The sequence below is a fragment of the Vollenhovia emeryi genome, unplaced genomic scaffold, assembly GCF_000949405.1.
Source record: "Vollenhovia emeryi isolate VEMERY1.0 unplaced genomic scaffold, V.emery_V1.0 DF939248.1, whole genome shotgun sequence".
In the NCBI taxonomy this organism is placed as follows: domain Eukaryota; kingdom Metazoa; phylum Arthropoda; class Insecta; order Hymenoptera; family Formicidae; genus Vollenhovia; species Vollenhovia emeryi.
Window position 1 is genome coordinate 104,944 of NW_011967118.1, and position 15,854 is coordinate 120,797.

General features: G+C 44.7%; 1 protein-coding gene across 3 annotated transcripts in view; it reads right to left on the reverse strand.

Moving 5' to 3' along the window:
• The window catches only part of LOC105559944 (transcription factor kayak), a 44,015-nt gene that overhangs the window by 2,558 nt on the left and 25,603 nt on the right, over positions 1-15,854 (reverse strand). For 2 of the 3 annotated variants that reach the window (XM_012008609.1, XM_012008610.1), the window contains exon 2: positions 41-481. In XM_012008609.1, coding sequence (XP_011863999.1) covers positions 41-481 — 441 coding nt within the window. Of the gene's footprint in view, positions 1-40; positions 482-9,855; positions 10,268-15,854 lie in introns of those variants that run through there. The other variant, XM_012008611.1, reaches the window with a different exon arrangement.

The window sequence follows — 15,854 nt, forward strand, 5'->3', positions numbered from 1 at the left end:
TGAGAGCCGAGATTGAAATAACAATAATTCGTCTACGTACGTCGAGTAGGGCGTTGGTGTGATCCATTCTTCGCTTGCGGCATCTCGCAGCTGCCATCTTGTTCCTCTCACGCCGGATCTGTCGCCTTTCCTCCTCCTCGGGGGTCATCCCGATTGTTCTGGTGGGTCGTCTGCCGCCCATATTGCGTCTAACTGGCTGCTGCTGCTGCTGATGTTGCTGCGGCTGCGTCTGCTGCTGGGTAGTCTCGATAAGGGTGGTCGTCGGCGCCGGCAGATGTATCGCCGTTGTGTTTTGCGTCTGTGCCGGGGTCGGTTGCGACGGCTCGACCAGCGGCGGCACGAAGCCGGCCTCGCGGCTGTGCGACGCCGACTCGCTGGTCAGCTCCAGGAACGTCTGCTCGATGCTGCGGAGGGTGGTCGGCGTCAGCGTCGGCGTCGTCCTCGTCGGCACTCCGCTGTGCAATCCGTCCAGAGACACCAGCTGCAACGCAAAGACGACCGATCGGTTGAGAGCGCGTCCACGGAATCACTTTTCATACACGCTTATCCGTACAATTGTTAAATGAGGAACGGTGGATTTTACATCCAAGTCTCGGTGGCGGGATTAGTGAACAATTGTACGGGTATCGATAAAGATTAACCGCCCTCTTTCTCTCTGCAGATGTGACTTGGCGGTGTAAAACGACGACGCGTTCCCTCGCGAGAAGCAAACCGCTGCCTAACGTAGGCGCATCCACGGAATCACTTTTCAACACGTATCTCCTCACAATTGTAAATAAGAAACAGTGGAGTCTGATTTTATATCGAAGATGAACAAATTGTACGGGTATCAATAAAGATTAATTAACTGCGTTCTTTCCGTCGTTTCTGGGTCTCGTCTGGAGACGCAGAGGATGACTTGCAGGTGTAAAATTTTCTACGACGCTTTCCTTCGCGGGAAAGAAACCGCCGCCAACGTAGGCGCGTCCACGGAATCACTTTTCAACACGTTTATCGTCGCAATTGTAAATGAGAAACAGTGGTGTCTGATTTTATATCAAAGGCGAACAATTGTACGAGTATCGATAAAGATTAACTGCGTTCTTTCCGTCGTTTCTGGGTCTCGTCTGGAGACGCAGAGGATGGACTTGGCGGTGTAAAATTCTCTACAACGGCGCGTTCCTTCGCGGGAAAGAAACTGCTGCTAACGTAGGCGCGGTATCGCGTTATCTTCGACTTTCCAGGCGCGATATCAGTCAGGTAATCTCGCCGAGATGGCTCGATAAAAATATCCATGATCCAATAGCCGATAACGTGTCGTCGCGCCTCGCCAGATAGATAGATCCGTTCGGAGTTGCGATTATTTCGCGCCTCGTTACTGAAATTACGACGGTCTTCGCGCCTTGCGATTTAATTCGCGAAAATATCCGCGCGTCTCTCCCTCGCGCGCCGCTCTTCCCGGCGGCAATTTACGAACGCCGCGCCTGCGCGGCCGCGCACGTGCGTTCTAACGTTGCGCAATACTGTAATTCGCGTCGAATTAAAAACGTCGTTTCCATGCGGTGGCGGTGACGGCGGCGGGACGATAAAAAAGATTCGCGGTCACTCGAACGCGATTTCACCGAGAGCGGGAGAAAGACAGAGCGAGCAAGAGAGAGAAAGAGATAGAGAGAGGAGGGGGGAGACGGACTTTACGAGCCCGTCGTTCTCCCTAACTACGACGGTATTAACGAGCACCTCGAATCGCAGCTCACGTAGCGACAACCTCGCGCGCCATTATCGCGCCGCCAATCGCCGGTCGTCGGGGACGTAATCTATACGCGCTGCGCGTTTCCCAGAAAACACAAAAGGACGCGGGAAGGAAAAAGAGAAGCCCCGCGGCGTCCTTCGCTCTCTCGCGCGCGGGAGAGAAGACGTGCCGCGCGCGGCTCGCTATCATTTCTAAAATTACGAACCGCCATCCTCCCGTTTAACGAAGGCCGCCGCAGTCTTCGCCTCGCGACGAGGAGCGTCGAATCGCCGCGTTAAAGGAGCACGCGAGATCGAAATTCGTGACGACACGTCCGCAATGAAAGGCACTCGAGTCCGCGATACGCCCAATGTGCCGCTCTTTCGTTTTCAGAGATTTTATCTTCATTTAGGAGAAAAGCGGTTGCACGAATTCGTCTGTTCAACGTATTTCGCTCAAGTTTTAGTACGTGGGGATTTTTTAAGGTTGCAAATTGCAGATCTCGGGTCAAAATTTTGAGAGTCAAAGTGGCGGATTCAATACAGTAGCCAAGTTAAAAAAAAAACGCTTTTTAGCAATATTACACCTCGATATGACTTCCGAGTTTCGACTGCATTTCACCGTCCCCCTCTTTTGCTACTTTAACGAGTCCTACGAGGATCCTAAAGTCATCTTTTTTACCGACACATTCGAATACAGTTTTTACGCTTGTAAATCTTTTTATTGGATTTTATGTGCAAAATAATACTAGGATACATTGCGGGCAGCGTAGCAGAACATTTTCATACTTAAAGCACTTGTTAGTTTAGGAGTCTAATAAAAAAGGAATTGGTATTTGAAATTTTCAATTTTTTATTCATGAGCAATTTGAAATTGGCTTCATAAAATTGCAAAATTCTTCCACACGATTAAAATACACGACTTTATGTAAAAAGAAACAAATAGAAATTAAAAATATCACTTTATAAGTAACTGTGGTTAGATTAGCTGACAGCTTCACGCGGTGATATTTTTTATTTCTCTTCGTTTTTTTATATAAAGTGAACACACCCCGGCTTTGTTTTTATGCGCACTTTAATCGTGTGGAAAAATTTTGCAATTTTATAAAGCCAATTTCAAATTGTTCACAAATAAAAAATTGAAAATTTCAAATACCGATCTCTCCGAGTGTTTTAAGTATAAAAATGTTCCGCTATGCGGCCCGCAACTTGTCCTGGTATTATTTTGTGCATAAAAACCAATAAAAAGATTTACAAGCGTAAAAACTATACCCGAATGTGTCGGCAAAACAGATGATTTTAGGATCCTCTTAACCGAATGTAATTAAAGAACGCGGTATTATTGTAGGTAAACCTCGCGGAACGTCAGATTTTCTTAAATCTTTCCCAGTTGTTCTCCACGTCGAGATATGAAAAAGACCTGTCATTAGCTTCAATTAATTAGTTGTTTAATTTTTCTCAATTTAGTGCCGATGCCACAGGAAACAACACCGACAATTTCTCAGGCAACTCTTATTCCGATATAAACTTTCACAACCACGTTTTTCAACGCAACGCGTAATAACCATGTTAAAGAAATATTTTGCATCCACATATATACATATATGTGTTATCGATTGATGCATCTCCTCCGACGAGATCACGCTGCGAGATGAGGGAAAATACCGTAGACAGGCGCTTTAAGTGTCATCGCTAAAATTACTTAGCGCGGCTCGGAACGGCTTCGCCGATTTCGGCCGTCGTCGTTTGGCCACCCACCGACCAGCTTCTCTCACCCATCGCGGGGAACCTCAGGAATGTCCGGAGCGTTAAACTTAGGCGTTACCGAATCGTGTCCGTACGCGTAGCGGCGTCACGGTCACTGGAATTCCGATCCTGCGCGAGAAAGTGCCCGAAGGTAATCCTGGAAATTATAGAAATCGCCCTGGGCGATCGGCCGATCGATCGAAATCGTAGTGCCCGATCTCTCCAGTGTCTCTATCTGTACCGCGGTGTCGCTCGTGTGCCATTATTTATTAGATCATTAGCGCGCCTCGAGACGATATCGCGTGCCACCAAGTAGAATGTAACGACTCAAAAAAAACTTTTAAGACTGTAAGGCAAAACAAAAAGTGGAAATTGCAAATCTTATGCGATTATGGCGTAATATCGTCCTTCTTATGCCAGAAAAACACGAACGTACGACTTCTCGCATTTTGAATAAAGAAATGAGTCTTGTTCTTAATTGCACGCCAAAACGATGAATAATAGCGTAACGTCACGCAAGATCGATAGGTCCGGCATCGAAGGACAATCGTACCTTTTAACGTCAACGTCGCAACGGTGGGACAATAGTGCATTAACAGAATTCAGAGATCATCTGGTTTTTCTACCTGGAATTAAGTTAGTGGAAGAGAAGTTTGCAGAAATAGAAAGAGATTGAGGCGCGGTTTCACTACACGTCGCTTAGCTTTAATCTTAATTTAATTCATGTTTGTCTCTTTCTAAAGCAACAGTTGGAAGAGACAAAGAACGAAGTAAACTAGGCTGAAAGTTAAGCGACGTTTGGTGAAACCGGGCCTAAGAGATTATCGTAGCGTGGTGAAAGTAGCTACAACTCCAGAAAATTTTCAAAATTTGAGTTCCGGATTTTGCGTTCAACTGCGATCTTCGAATCGTGCGTTCGTGGCACAAGGAGGACGATATGTTGTCCGTTAATTGTAATTTATACGCTTATGGAACGCGCCATTTTTTACAGGACGACCTTTGCTCGGTTCTACGACTGATAAAGATGCAGTATTGCACGAGTAGTCTTGTAGCACCTAAAGATTTTCACTTATAATTTATGTTCACATTGCTCGACATTGCAAATCGTCGAAGGTATTGTCCTGGCAAAGCATCTTGGCAATCGAACTCGCAAGTTTCTTTTTTTTCATTAATTAATCAAGATTTTTAGGCCGCGATCAATTGTCTCGATCTCCGCGGGTCACGATCTTAATTTATCGCTGCAACTTTCGGCGCGGGCACCTTACGATTCGACTTTGGAGAATTTACGATCATCAAATAATATGCGCAAAGCAGGCGGCAATGAGAGCCAAACGCTAGATATTAGGTGCGGATATAACAAATTCTATATTATTTATTTCAAATTAACTAAATTGACTAAGTGAGCGTCTGGCTCTTAATGCCCCCTACTTTGCGCATATTATTTGATGTTTTATACATAGAGCCTTAAAATTTGTTGTTATATTATGGATTATAATCGTAATGACGTAAAGACGAGTTATCGCCGGAAGATGAATTTTCGAGTCTTCGAGAGCGAATCCGGCTTATCGGGCGCTATTTGCTTTCCGCCGAAAACGGAAACGACGGAACGTCACGCAACGAGATCGATAGGTGCGGCATCGACAGGACAATCGTAACTTTCAACGTCAACGTCGCAAACGGTGGAACAACAGTGCATTAATAGAATTCAGAGATCACCCGGGTTTTAATCTAAAATTAAATTAGTGGACGAGAAGCTTGCGAAAAAAGAAAGAGATTAATAAAGAAATATTTACGGGCGGGGAGAGATGGCTTTTTATTTACGGCTGTATCGCCGAACTGACGGCTTCCGGCCATTCTCGACGGCCTTCGGGCCGTTCACCTTACTCCGCATTGTTTGTCGCGGGATCACTCGAACATCGCTCGTTCGGACGAGTCATTATATGCGCGTGCATCATAGCGTCGACAAGTCTTCCCTCGACAAGTCCGAACGTGAATCACATTCGCACACCACGCGCGACGACGATCTCCCCCCCCCCCCCTCCTCCTTTTGGCAGCTTTGTTCGAGTGTATTTCAATACTTGAAACACATGGACGCGACGATGTACGCGTGGAAAAAATTAGTGTGGGCGCTTTTTCTTAAAATATCTAAATATAAAATGTATGACAACAACGCAGAGGTTCTTCAAGCTATAAGTAAAATGTATGGCTAAAATATAAAGTTTAGTCGTAAAATCCGAGTATTTTTCATGAATTAAGGAACGATTGAATCTCACGCGGACGATACTTTGATAAACTTTTAATTGAAGAGCCATTAAACTGGTTAAAACGGAAAGAATTACGCCTGATCCGATTCCTTCTGTGACGGAATCTGCTCCAAATTGATCGCAAATACCGCAAAGATTCGTTCTGCTAACATAGATCGAGGTACGATAACTAATATTTGACGCGGGCAAACAATGAGAAAGAAACTCATTTGTTCGCAGCAAATTTCACGCAGAATTTCGCGACCTTCTACACGAGGAATTTTCTCTTAAAATTATCCCCGAAAATCGTGCAATCGTGGCATTTTGAGGAACTTTATGAGAGCTTTTGAAAATTTTACCATGTATTTTATTAACAAAATGTATACCAAGTATAATTATTATTAAAATGTACGGTAAAATTTCAAAAGGCTCATAAAATTTTTCGAAATACCGTGCCCGACGATCGCATGATTTTCACACTAAATTTTAAGAGAAAATCGAGCACTCGTGGAACAACGTGGCATTTTGAAGAACTGTACGAGAGCTTTTGGAAATTTTGCTATACATTTTGCCAGTGAAATGTATGATAAAATTTAAAAAAAAACTTATAAAACTCCTGGAAATGCCATGTCCGACGATCACAAGATTTTCAGGCCAAATTTTAAGAGAAAATCGTGCACTCGTGGGACAACGTGGCGTTTTAAAGAATTTTACTGGTAAAATGTATAATAAAAATTCAAAAAAAAATTCATAAAATTCTTCAAAATGCCATGCTGCCCCACATAATTTTCAGCTAAATTTTAAGAAAAAAAAAATTCTCCGTGTATCCATTCGCGTTTCAACGGAATTTCCTCCTCCGAGATGGAGCAAAAACAAGCGCGCGCGACGTCGCGTTTTTTTTCACAAAGCCGACGGCTGTTGGCATGCACACGCGTCTTCCGTTTCGCGATGCGGTTGCTCGCTCGCACGCTCGCTCTCCACACATGTGAGCACACGTGCGACGACGCGACGACGACGTGCGTGCATACACGCACGCACGCACACGTATGCCAGACACGTACGGCGCGCGCGCGGTCCACGATTCTATAAATAAATATACATATTCGCTTCTCTCTCTCTCTCTCTCTCTCTCTAATCTGCCCTGAGCGCGTGTGGCGAATCTACGAACAAAGGGCGATATCAGCCAGCAGAGATCATTGCGAAACGCATGTTCAGATAACAACCGCGGCTGTTCCCGTCCGATTCGCTCCGAAATGCGGCGAGAAGCGCGCATCAAAAGCGAGGAAACTAGTCGCGACGCGATCGCAACCCGTCAAATCGCGTTGCACTGCCGCTCGTGTAATTCTACACCAGGGAAAATAGATCCTAGAACACCGCTGCCAGAGCGAGGACGATAGACTAATTACGCGATCGAACCTAGAAAGCACGCTCGTGACCGCTCGCCGTGTTATCGCGGCCGAGATACCGCGCGCTCATACGGCAAGCACGAGATATAAATCAATCGAGACGCGATGCACAGGCAACTGCTCCTATCGGAATACAAATTTCGGTAGTGGATGTGTTCGTTGCATATATTGTGTGTTAAAAATTCGGATACGAGGTAACAAAGGAGTGAGAGCCAAGACAGGATGTCAGTGTCTAAATCATTTTAATTTCAAGTTTATTTCGAAAGATAACACCTCACCCTGGCTGATTTAAATTATTTGGACACATCCTGTCTTCGCTCTTACTCCTTTATTACTTCGTATTTGTGTATTCGTATTAGAGGCTTACGAATTTTATTAGTTGTTAAAAGTTCAGTACACGTTAAAACCGAGGGAGAAACCGCTGACCAAAATCTTGTACACCAATGCCCACTAATGCCCAGCGGGCATTACTTTAACTTATTATCTTAGTTTATCTTTATAATGCCCCAGCAAACCCTAATGCCCAAACTAATGTCCCAAAAAGGCCTAGTAAAGCCACAAATCTGTACACCACAATGCCCTCAGCGATTTCCCCCTCGGGTTTACCCCTCGGTTAAAATGTATCCTGCACTCAAAAAAAAAGACTGGCTTAAGTTAAATAAATGAGAAATACGCTGTAATCATGTTTCTTTGAGTCTACTACATTTTTGTTTATTTCTACTAAAACACCTGCTAGATTTGAAGAAATAGATATAAATTCTCTTAAAGATTGCAGTCTCAATCGGATAAAATTGTGGTTAAAAGAGGCAAGGAGATTATTTCCTAAGAGTCTAGTAAGATCAAAGTTCGAAGAAAATTTGTTCGATTTCAAGAAACTTTTTTTCTGGGCGTACTACACCGCTGTTGTATACAGAGTTTGTGAAAATATCAGAACTAAATCTGCTCGAATAGCCATTAGATACTACTATAATTTGCAACGATGCCAACGTCGGATTAATTGGCGATATTCGTTGGAAACGGCCTTCGCGCGCGCAGATCTTACGCTTGAAACATCTTGCAATTTTGTTAAGTCCTTGAAATATTATGTTTTCAGGTAGACTTCTGGAAGGTCCCCGTTGGAAATTATTATGTTTTGCCGTCTAAATCAATCGACGATATGAGTCGAAAGTCAAGGTGTACACGCACCGGCATAAATGCTGTCCCTATCCTTGTGAGGTGCGCGCACGCAACTACAGGGACTCTAGTTGTGTGCGTGCACCTCACAAGGGACAGCATTTATGCCGGTGCGTGTACAACGATATTTCTAATTCCAAATATTTTTCCAAGTGCAGATATTGGACATTTTCTCCTCACACAAAAAGTACAGAGATTATAGATCGACAGTACGACATAGGTTTTCACTTTTCCAGATCAGATCGTGCACCCAGAAAAAAAAGATTTATTCGAGTAAAATGAATGAGACGTCGAAATCGTGTAGATTCTTCGAATCTACTCAATTTTTATTTACTTCTACTAATCTATCAGACCTGAAGTAAAAGATACGAATTCTCTTGGAGATTCCAGCCGTAATCGAGTAAAATGTTGGCCGAGGCAAAGAAATCGTTTCTTTGGAACGAAATAAAAGTCTGGCGAGGTATAAACATTCAAAGAAAATTTGTTTGATTTCGAAGAAACTTTCTGCCGGGCGTGGACGTCGGGCTGATCCCGAAGCAAGGTCCGAACGTATTTTTGCCACAGAACTGACAATAAATCACAGATTAGACTCGATGCATGTTTCATGACGATATCCATGCCAGGCTTATTAATCAAACGGCCGGCACAAACGATTCTCGGTAGACTTGCGATAGTTTCGCCGTGGCGGGTGGAACCTCCAACGATATTGCACAATGTTGCACAATACCCTGCTCGTTCGCATCGCAATCATCATCCCGCATAAAGCCGAACGTTCGCTCGCTCGCTCGCTCCAAGGCGAGCTTTCTCTCCTTCAAGTTCACACAGGGGATTGCGCGATTAGCTCGCGGCCTCGCTTTTCGCGATCGAACGGACCGTGACGACGGCGGGTCAGCTGATCTCTTTCGGCGAAAGCCTGGCCTACCACCGATCGGCAATTCGCGATCGCAATTAATCGGGCAACGTGAATGAAGCGCTCTCTCATCGCGCTACGAAAGCGCGCCAGCCGCCGCGTTTATTTTCAGATCAGAAACGATCGTCTCTCGAGGAATCTCCTCGCTTCTTCGCGGCCCTTCCCGAGTCGACAAAGAGCCACTTTATCCGCGCCACGCGATCACAATGAGATCGAATGTCGTCCCCATGTCAGAGTGTATCCACGTCCGTCAACGCGTACGGCACGCTTTTTTTTTCCGAACTCTCTCTCTCTCTCTCTCTCTCGCCCGTGACGTATCAGTCAGCAAATGATACTAGATAATGAGTACGCGCGGAGATTTTTTGAAGCAAAATAAATGGCTTCCCATTTGTTTATCCCAAAGGACTTGGGATAACATGGTATTATACCATACTTTTTTTTTCAAATTAATTAACAGTATCTCTTAGTTATCGGGCGAAAAGTTAAGACGCGTAAACTTGGGCTCTTCTACGAAATCAGATTCAACGTGTTAACGGTCTGATTGTCTAATGTATGTTTTGAAACGATGCGCCTCGCCGCTCGTCTTTCGGGCGTTGGCGCAACGAGTCGTCGCATCGCATTGTCCCGCGAGGATACTTTGCGCCCGGGAGACAGTCTTCGCGATTTTTACCTGCTGATACAGCAACTCCTGCGCGAGTATATTCGCAATGTCGACCGGGTCCATGGCGGTGGCTGCCATAGCTCGAGGGATCGGTTATTCGTTCAGCGTTCGTTTGTTCGTCGTCGAAAGTATGACGGTGGGCGATAATGCGGGAAGTCGAGGAAGGGAGCGGGGCGGGGGGCGAGGGGGTAATAGCGGGGTTGGGAAATAAGTAATGAAGAATAAATGATATCTCAGTCGATCGTTCGTTCGTAAAGAAGATCGTTCGGGCGTCGGTGTGCGCTTCTCGCTCCTCCTGTCTCGCTTCGCACCCCCTCCTTGTACAACCGCACCACCCTCGTGCGCTCGTTTCTTTTCACTCGTCGAGGAGTTGGTCGTCACCACTGCGTCCTCCACCGACGCCTCTTTAACACTGAGCGAGCGACGCCGACGCCGCCGCTCTCGTCGTGGCCTTACGCGACGACGAAACCCGTCCTAAAAATAACCTTCGAATTTCGAATATGTGCGTTCCGCGATGGACGCGACGAGGGGGAGAGAGAGAGAGAGAGAGAGAGAGAGAGAGAGAGGGGGAGGAGAGAAAGAGGCGAGGGATGGGGGAGAAATAACATTTTGCAGCTTTATAGTCTCACGTGCATGGACCATTGACCGCTAAAAAAATCCTCGCGCTCGCGAACGCGCAAATCGTTTCTACAAGATAATCGATCGCAATTTCGATTACATTACGGGTGGGGAGTGACAATGGCGATATAAAAATTATTTGCCAGAATTAATATGTTCAATTATAATATTAATAATTAGTTTTACGCGATCGCGACGGTTATATTCGCGTTTAGATCTGTATACGCGTTTTAACCATACACAATTGTTGTTTGACACTCGCAACGGGAATAAGTTTCGGTTATTTGTGCAATCTAAATCTATGGAAATCCCGAAAAGAAAGGAAGCCGGGGTGTCGGCGAGACGGCGACTCCGCTCCCGATCAGTGGTTTTCCCAGTACATGCGAAATTCCCTGTTACGCGACCGCTCGCTGTCTGGAGGGCCTTAATTAGTTCGAGTTCTAAGTTTAACACCTGTGTAGGACCGTTTGTCGTCGACGCCGGTACTCGCGGATTCGTCGGCTTGGACTCGAGCCAAACGACCTCCCGCCACCCCGGCAATCTCGAGCGTGTAACGCTTCAATTTCGAGATATCGGAAAGAGACGTGGATTAACGACCGACGCAACCATTCGCACATTTTTGCGCTGGCACGTACGGAAAAAAATTGGTCGTCTAAAGCCGAATCTACAATGTGCTCTGTGCGATTAAAAACGTTGTTTTGTACAAGCACATTAATACACTTAAAAAATTTGCCGATAATGCAGAATCGTACAATGTGCAATTTATCAACTTGTAGAAATTTTTTTAGTGTTGGCTACAAAATAGAATATTTCTAAACGCGACACATTGCAGATGGACTTTAAATCGGACTATCAAGTTCAAATCATTTTCAGGTTGATTAAAAAAAAACTAGAGCGATATCTTGAATATTCTCGAGGAACTTTTTATATCCTGTAAGAAATACGACCTGAAAGAAGTATAAATTTATCTTTTTAAATGTAAGAGAATATATTTTTTCCCTGCGCGCTCTTTTCCGCCGTAATTTATGCGTTGTTTTTAATATGCCGGAGAAACTGGCGGAGAAGCGAAGGCTTAAAACGGTCGCGTCATGCTGGATGGAGTTGTTTGTCTATCTCGCTGGACATTTCCAGGATGCGGCTTCCTCGTATCGCATCGTTAAGAAGCTGATGTGGCGCCACGACGATAGCTGGTTTTATTTTAGAAATATTTCAGTCCGCTGTTCCGACAACGACACACATCTTTAACGCAAAGACTGAAGCACAGCCTCGGGGAAACCAAATAAGCGTAATTATTTATTTGGATATAATTGAACTGCCTTTCTCTCTTTTCTCCCACAGTTGAAAAATTTGTGTTAAATTTAACAGGTAACACATGTCACGAACGGTCCACACAAAGTTCTCTGTTAATTTAACATAATATGGACGCGTTAAATGATCACACTAATACTCTGTTAATATTTTAACACAAAATCAATGCAAATCTCAAAATAACTTGAAATAAATTTTGTGTAAAATCAACATTTTATTCTGTAAATTTGAACAGATAGATCTTGTTACTAATAATACAGAACATATGTGTTGTGTAAGATTAAAAAATAAGCACACATTGCGTTGTTTTAACATTTCTTTTGTCATTTTAATAATTTTATATTTGAGGTCAATTAACACATGAATGTGTTGAACGTTTAACACAAAAGTTTTAACCGGCATTTTTAACAAAAAAAAACACAAATTTTTCAACTTTGCTGTCAAGAACATAAATTGAAAAAGTTAAGCTCAGATAAGAAATTAATAATTTATTATTACGCAATGAACTACGAAAGTTAATATGTCGATACCGCGAAGTAAATTAGAATCCCCGTTCGCATTTCTCTTATCAGAAAGTCACGTATCAAGTTCAAACCTGTTCGCTTTTGTCTCATTCGTAAGGGAAGGTCTTCTCTATGAGCACGGTATGGACATTTAAAACCAGGCTTATCTCGCCGTGATATGAAAACACGTGGCAGCCAGGTGATATGATAAACAATCCACGTGTTTGACCAGCCGAGCCTGTCGCAGGTTTCGCCAACACCAAACACGCATTGCTGCAACGACCATTGTGCGTGAAAAAATTACCGTACCGGCGACGTTAACTAGAAAAATTTAACGAGGCGTGTACCAGTAAATATCCCGCAGCATTCAGAAGTTTTCAGGCGAAACGAGGAGAGAAAACGAGCTTTCAACACTTGTTTTTCCACGACTCTTAGGCCCGTTTCTTCATTTTCTGGTTAAATGTTAACCAGAGGTTGGTCGATTATCTGTCTCTTCTTAGATAATAATAAAAAAAAAGATAGGGAGTCGACTGACCTCTCGTTTAACAGAAGGTTAACTTGGGTTTTTCATTTTCTGGGCAACTGTTAAACGAGAGGTCAGTCGACTCTTCATCTTTTTTTATATTATTATCTAAGAGACAGATAATCGATTAACCTCCGGTTAACATTTAACCAGAAAATGAAGAACCGGGCCTTAGTTCAATACGTTCCACTCTCGTGAAAATAAAAATTTTACTTATATTGTCGCGTTTTAATTCCATATTATTTCTCTCACTTTCGAATAGCTCGTCTCGTTTCCCTCCGTCATCTGAAATCGTTGAGGCACCGTGATATGTTTTAATAACGAACAAAGGTTGGAATTATTCCAGGCGTAAACCAGTCACCGGATCACTTTTGATCGAATCACGTTCGTGACCGAAGATTACATTTATTTTTATGTAATGCGACGCGCGATTACGCAACGGACAGTAAACGAGCCGATCGAGCGCATTGTATTTACTTGTGCGCCTAGCGCACCATTCTCTCTTTCCTTCTCTCTTCTCGCTGCCCTTCGCACACGTGGATAATTATGCCGCTGGAATATTACGCGTAAATAATAGCGCAGCTACGTCAGAGTAGCGTGTTCCGTGCGATCGCCGGAAAAAGCGCGGCTGAAAGCCGCAACCGCCGCGGCCGCAAGAGCGCAACCTTGGATAACAAAGAAACCTCTATCTTCGCTTCCATTTTTGCTGTTTTTAACGCTTCCGCCCGCGAGACCCGATGCCTTCTTAATACCCGATTTCGCAACTCGTCCGCAAACTCTCAATGGGAACAATGGCAGCCGACAAACGGAGCATAAATACGTCATTTTACATTTTACCTCGTCGCGTTACGTACGTACTTTCAATTCACCTCGCGTAAAGATGTTTTCTTAGTACCGGGGGTATCGTGTAATACCCGCGAATTCATTAAACCGTCCGTAGTAATCGATAGAAGAAGAGCTCCAAGTTAACGAGGAACAAATCATTTCCATCGCGTGGCGTCCAGGCGCATGTGTTACATGTTTACGGCGAGTTTCCGCGAGTTGAAAGGACGGTTCTCTCTTTCCACGACGCGTACGTGTCGATGCCAGTGGTACGGCGAGAACAAAGAATGTAAACATGATAACGGGCGTGTGCGCGAATGGTGCGTCTCGAATGCATCGCGACGGCGCGGCGACGCTTATATATTGCGTGCGCGCGTAAAGTACAGCGTATGCAGATAGAGGAGTAAATTGCACTTGTTGTTGGAGGAAAATTGGCGATTTCACGCGGTACGCGACGGAAACGCAATCGAAGGAGACGCGAACGGAAAGAAGGACACGAGAGCTCCGTCGCCGTCGTTTCCGACGGCCGAGAGACCGAGAAAAGTGCGGCGTTCGAAACGAGAAGAGACGAGAGGCTGACTGCGTTATGGCGAATTCTATTGCTCGCACTAGTGCGCACTAAGGCTTGTTTACAGCCAATTCTTATATCTAAGGGTCGTATTAAATATCTTTTCAACTTTTTGAGGCCTGTGCCGACGATGCTAGAACCTGGCCCGAGTTCTAGTTCCGAGAAATCTGTAGCCAATGCACTTGCAGCTATTCCATAAAAGCTGCAAGTTGATTGGCTGCACATTTTTCGAAACTAGAACTTGGACCGAGTTCTAACATCGTGGACGCGGACCTCTAGCCAGGAAAAATTATCTGTACACCACCCGTACGGATCATTTTTCTGGCTACATAGTTTCCGAACGTGTATTCAAGTCGACCTTAAATATGAGAATCGACTATGAACGAGCGTGCACTCGGTGCGCATGAAGGCTTGTTTACAGCCAATTCTTATATTTAAATAAATTAGTATGGCTTGTATGTGTCAAACACAAATTTCAGAGAATTTAAAGGACTCAGAGCCGTGACAGGGTGGCAGTGTCTAAATATTCTACTCTAAGTTTATTGCGAAAAAATATCACCTCGGCCAGGTTATTTACTCCTCTATATCTTATATTTAAGGATCGTTTTAAACGAGGGGTAAAACCACTGAAGGCCATTAGTGGTGTACAGATTTGCGGCATTGCTAGGCATTACTAGACATTTTTTGGGCATTAGTTTGGACATTAGGCCTTGCTGGAGCATTAGTGGGCATTGGTGTACAAGATTCTGGTCAGCGGTTTCCCCCTCGGTTTTAAATATCTTTTCAACTTCTTAAGGCCAGTGTCCACGATGCTAGAACCTGGTCCAAGTTCCGGTCCCAAGAAATCTGCAGCCAATCTTATATGGAATAGCTGCAAGTTGATTGGCCACACATTTTTCGAAACTTGGACCAAGTTCTAACATCGTGGACGCGGGTCTCCAGCCAGAAAAAGCATCTGTACACCATCCGGTACGGATCACTTTTCTGGCTACATAGTTTCCGAGCGTGTACTGAAGGCGATCTTAAATATAAGAATCGACTACGAACGAGCCTTAGCGCGCACTCGGTGCGCGCTAGCGCGAGCAACCGAGTTCGCCGTTAGATTGCGCGACGAATGCGACGTCTATTTATTTTGGCTTTATCGAGTCCGGCGCAGGAAGAAATTGCGCGAGCGCTGGCGTTGGCGCGATATCCGGAAAAACACAGGGCGATTGGGATTTCCCGGAAGACCGCCGGTCAGACCGGCACGTGATTTCGCGGCCTGCCGTAACAGTCGCGACTGAGAATTCACTACAAGGATCGCGCCCCCCTCCCCCCCGAGTTAATTAAGTCGTTGCGACAATTTCGCATCGTGCCACTATTACTGAAACGCAAACGTTTGACTCGCCGAGCAGATGCAAGACATGCCATTATGCGCTGCGATTATCTAGCATGATGTGACGTCAATCAGCGCGGCGATGTCGTCACTCGGTTAATTTTTCCTTTTTTAATAATCGGCAGCAAACGCGGAATCGCAACGCTCGACAAATATTGCGATAGCACGCGATTTAACATAATTTGTCTACGCTCGAAAACCAATGCAACTGCTGAATCAGATTTGAAACGTTGAGGACACGCGAGATAGTCGCTATTTATAGATATAGTGTAACGCTGGTGTACGTACGTG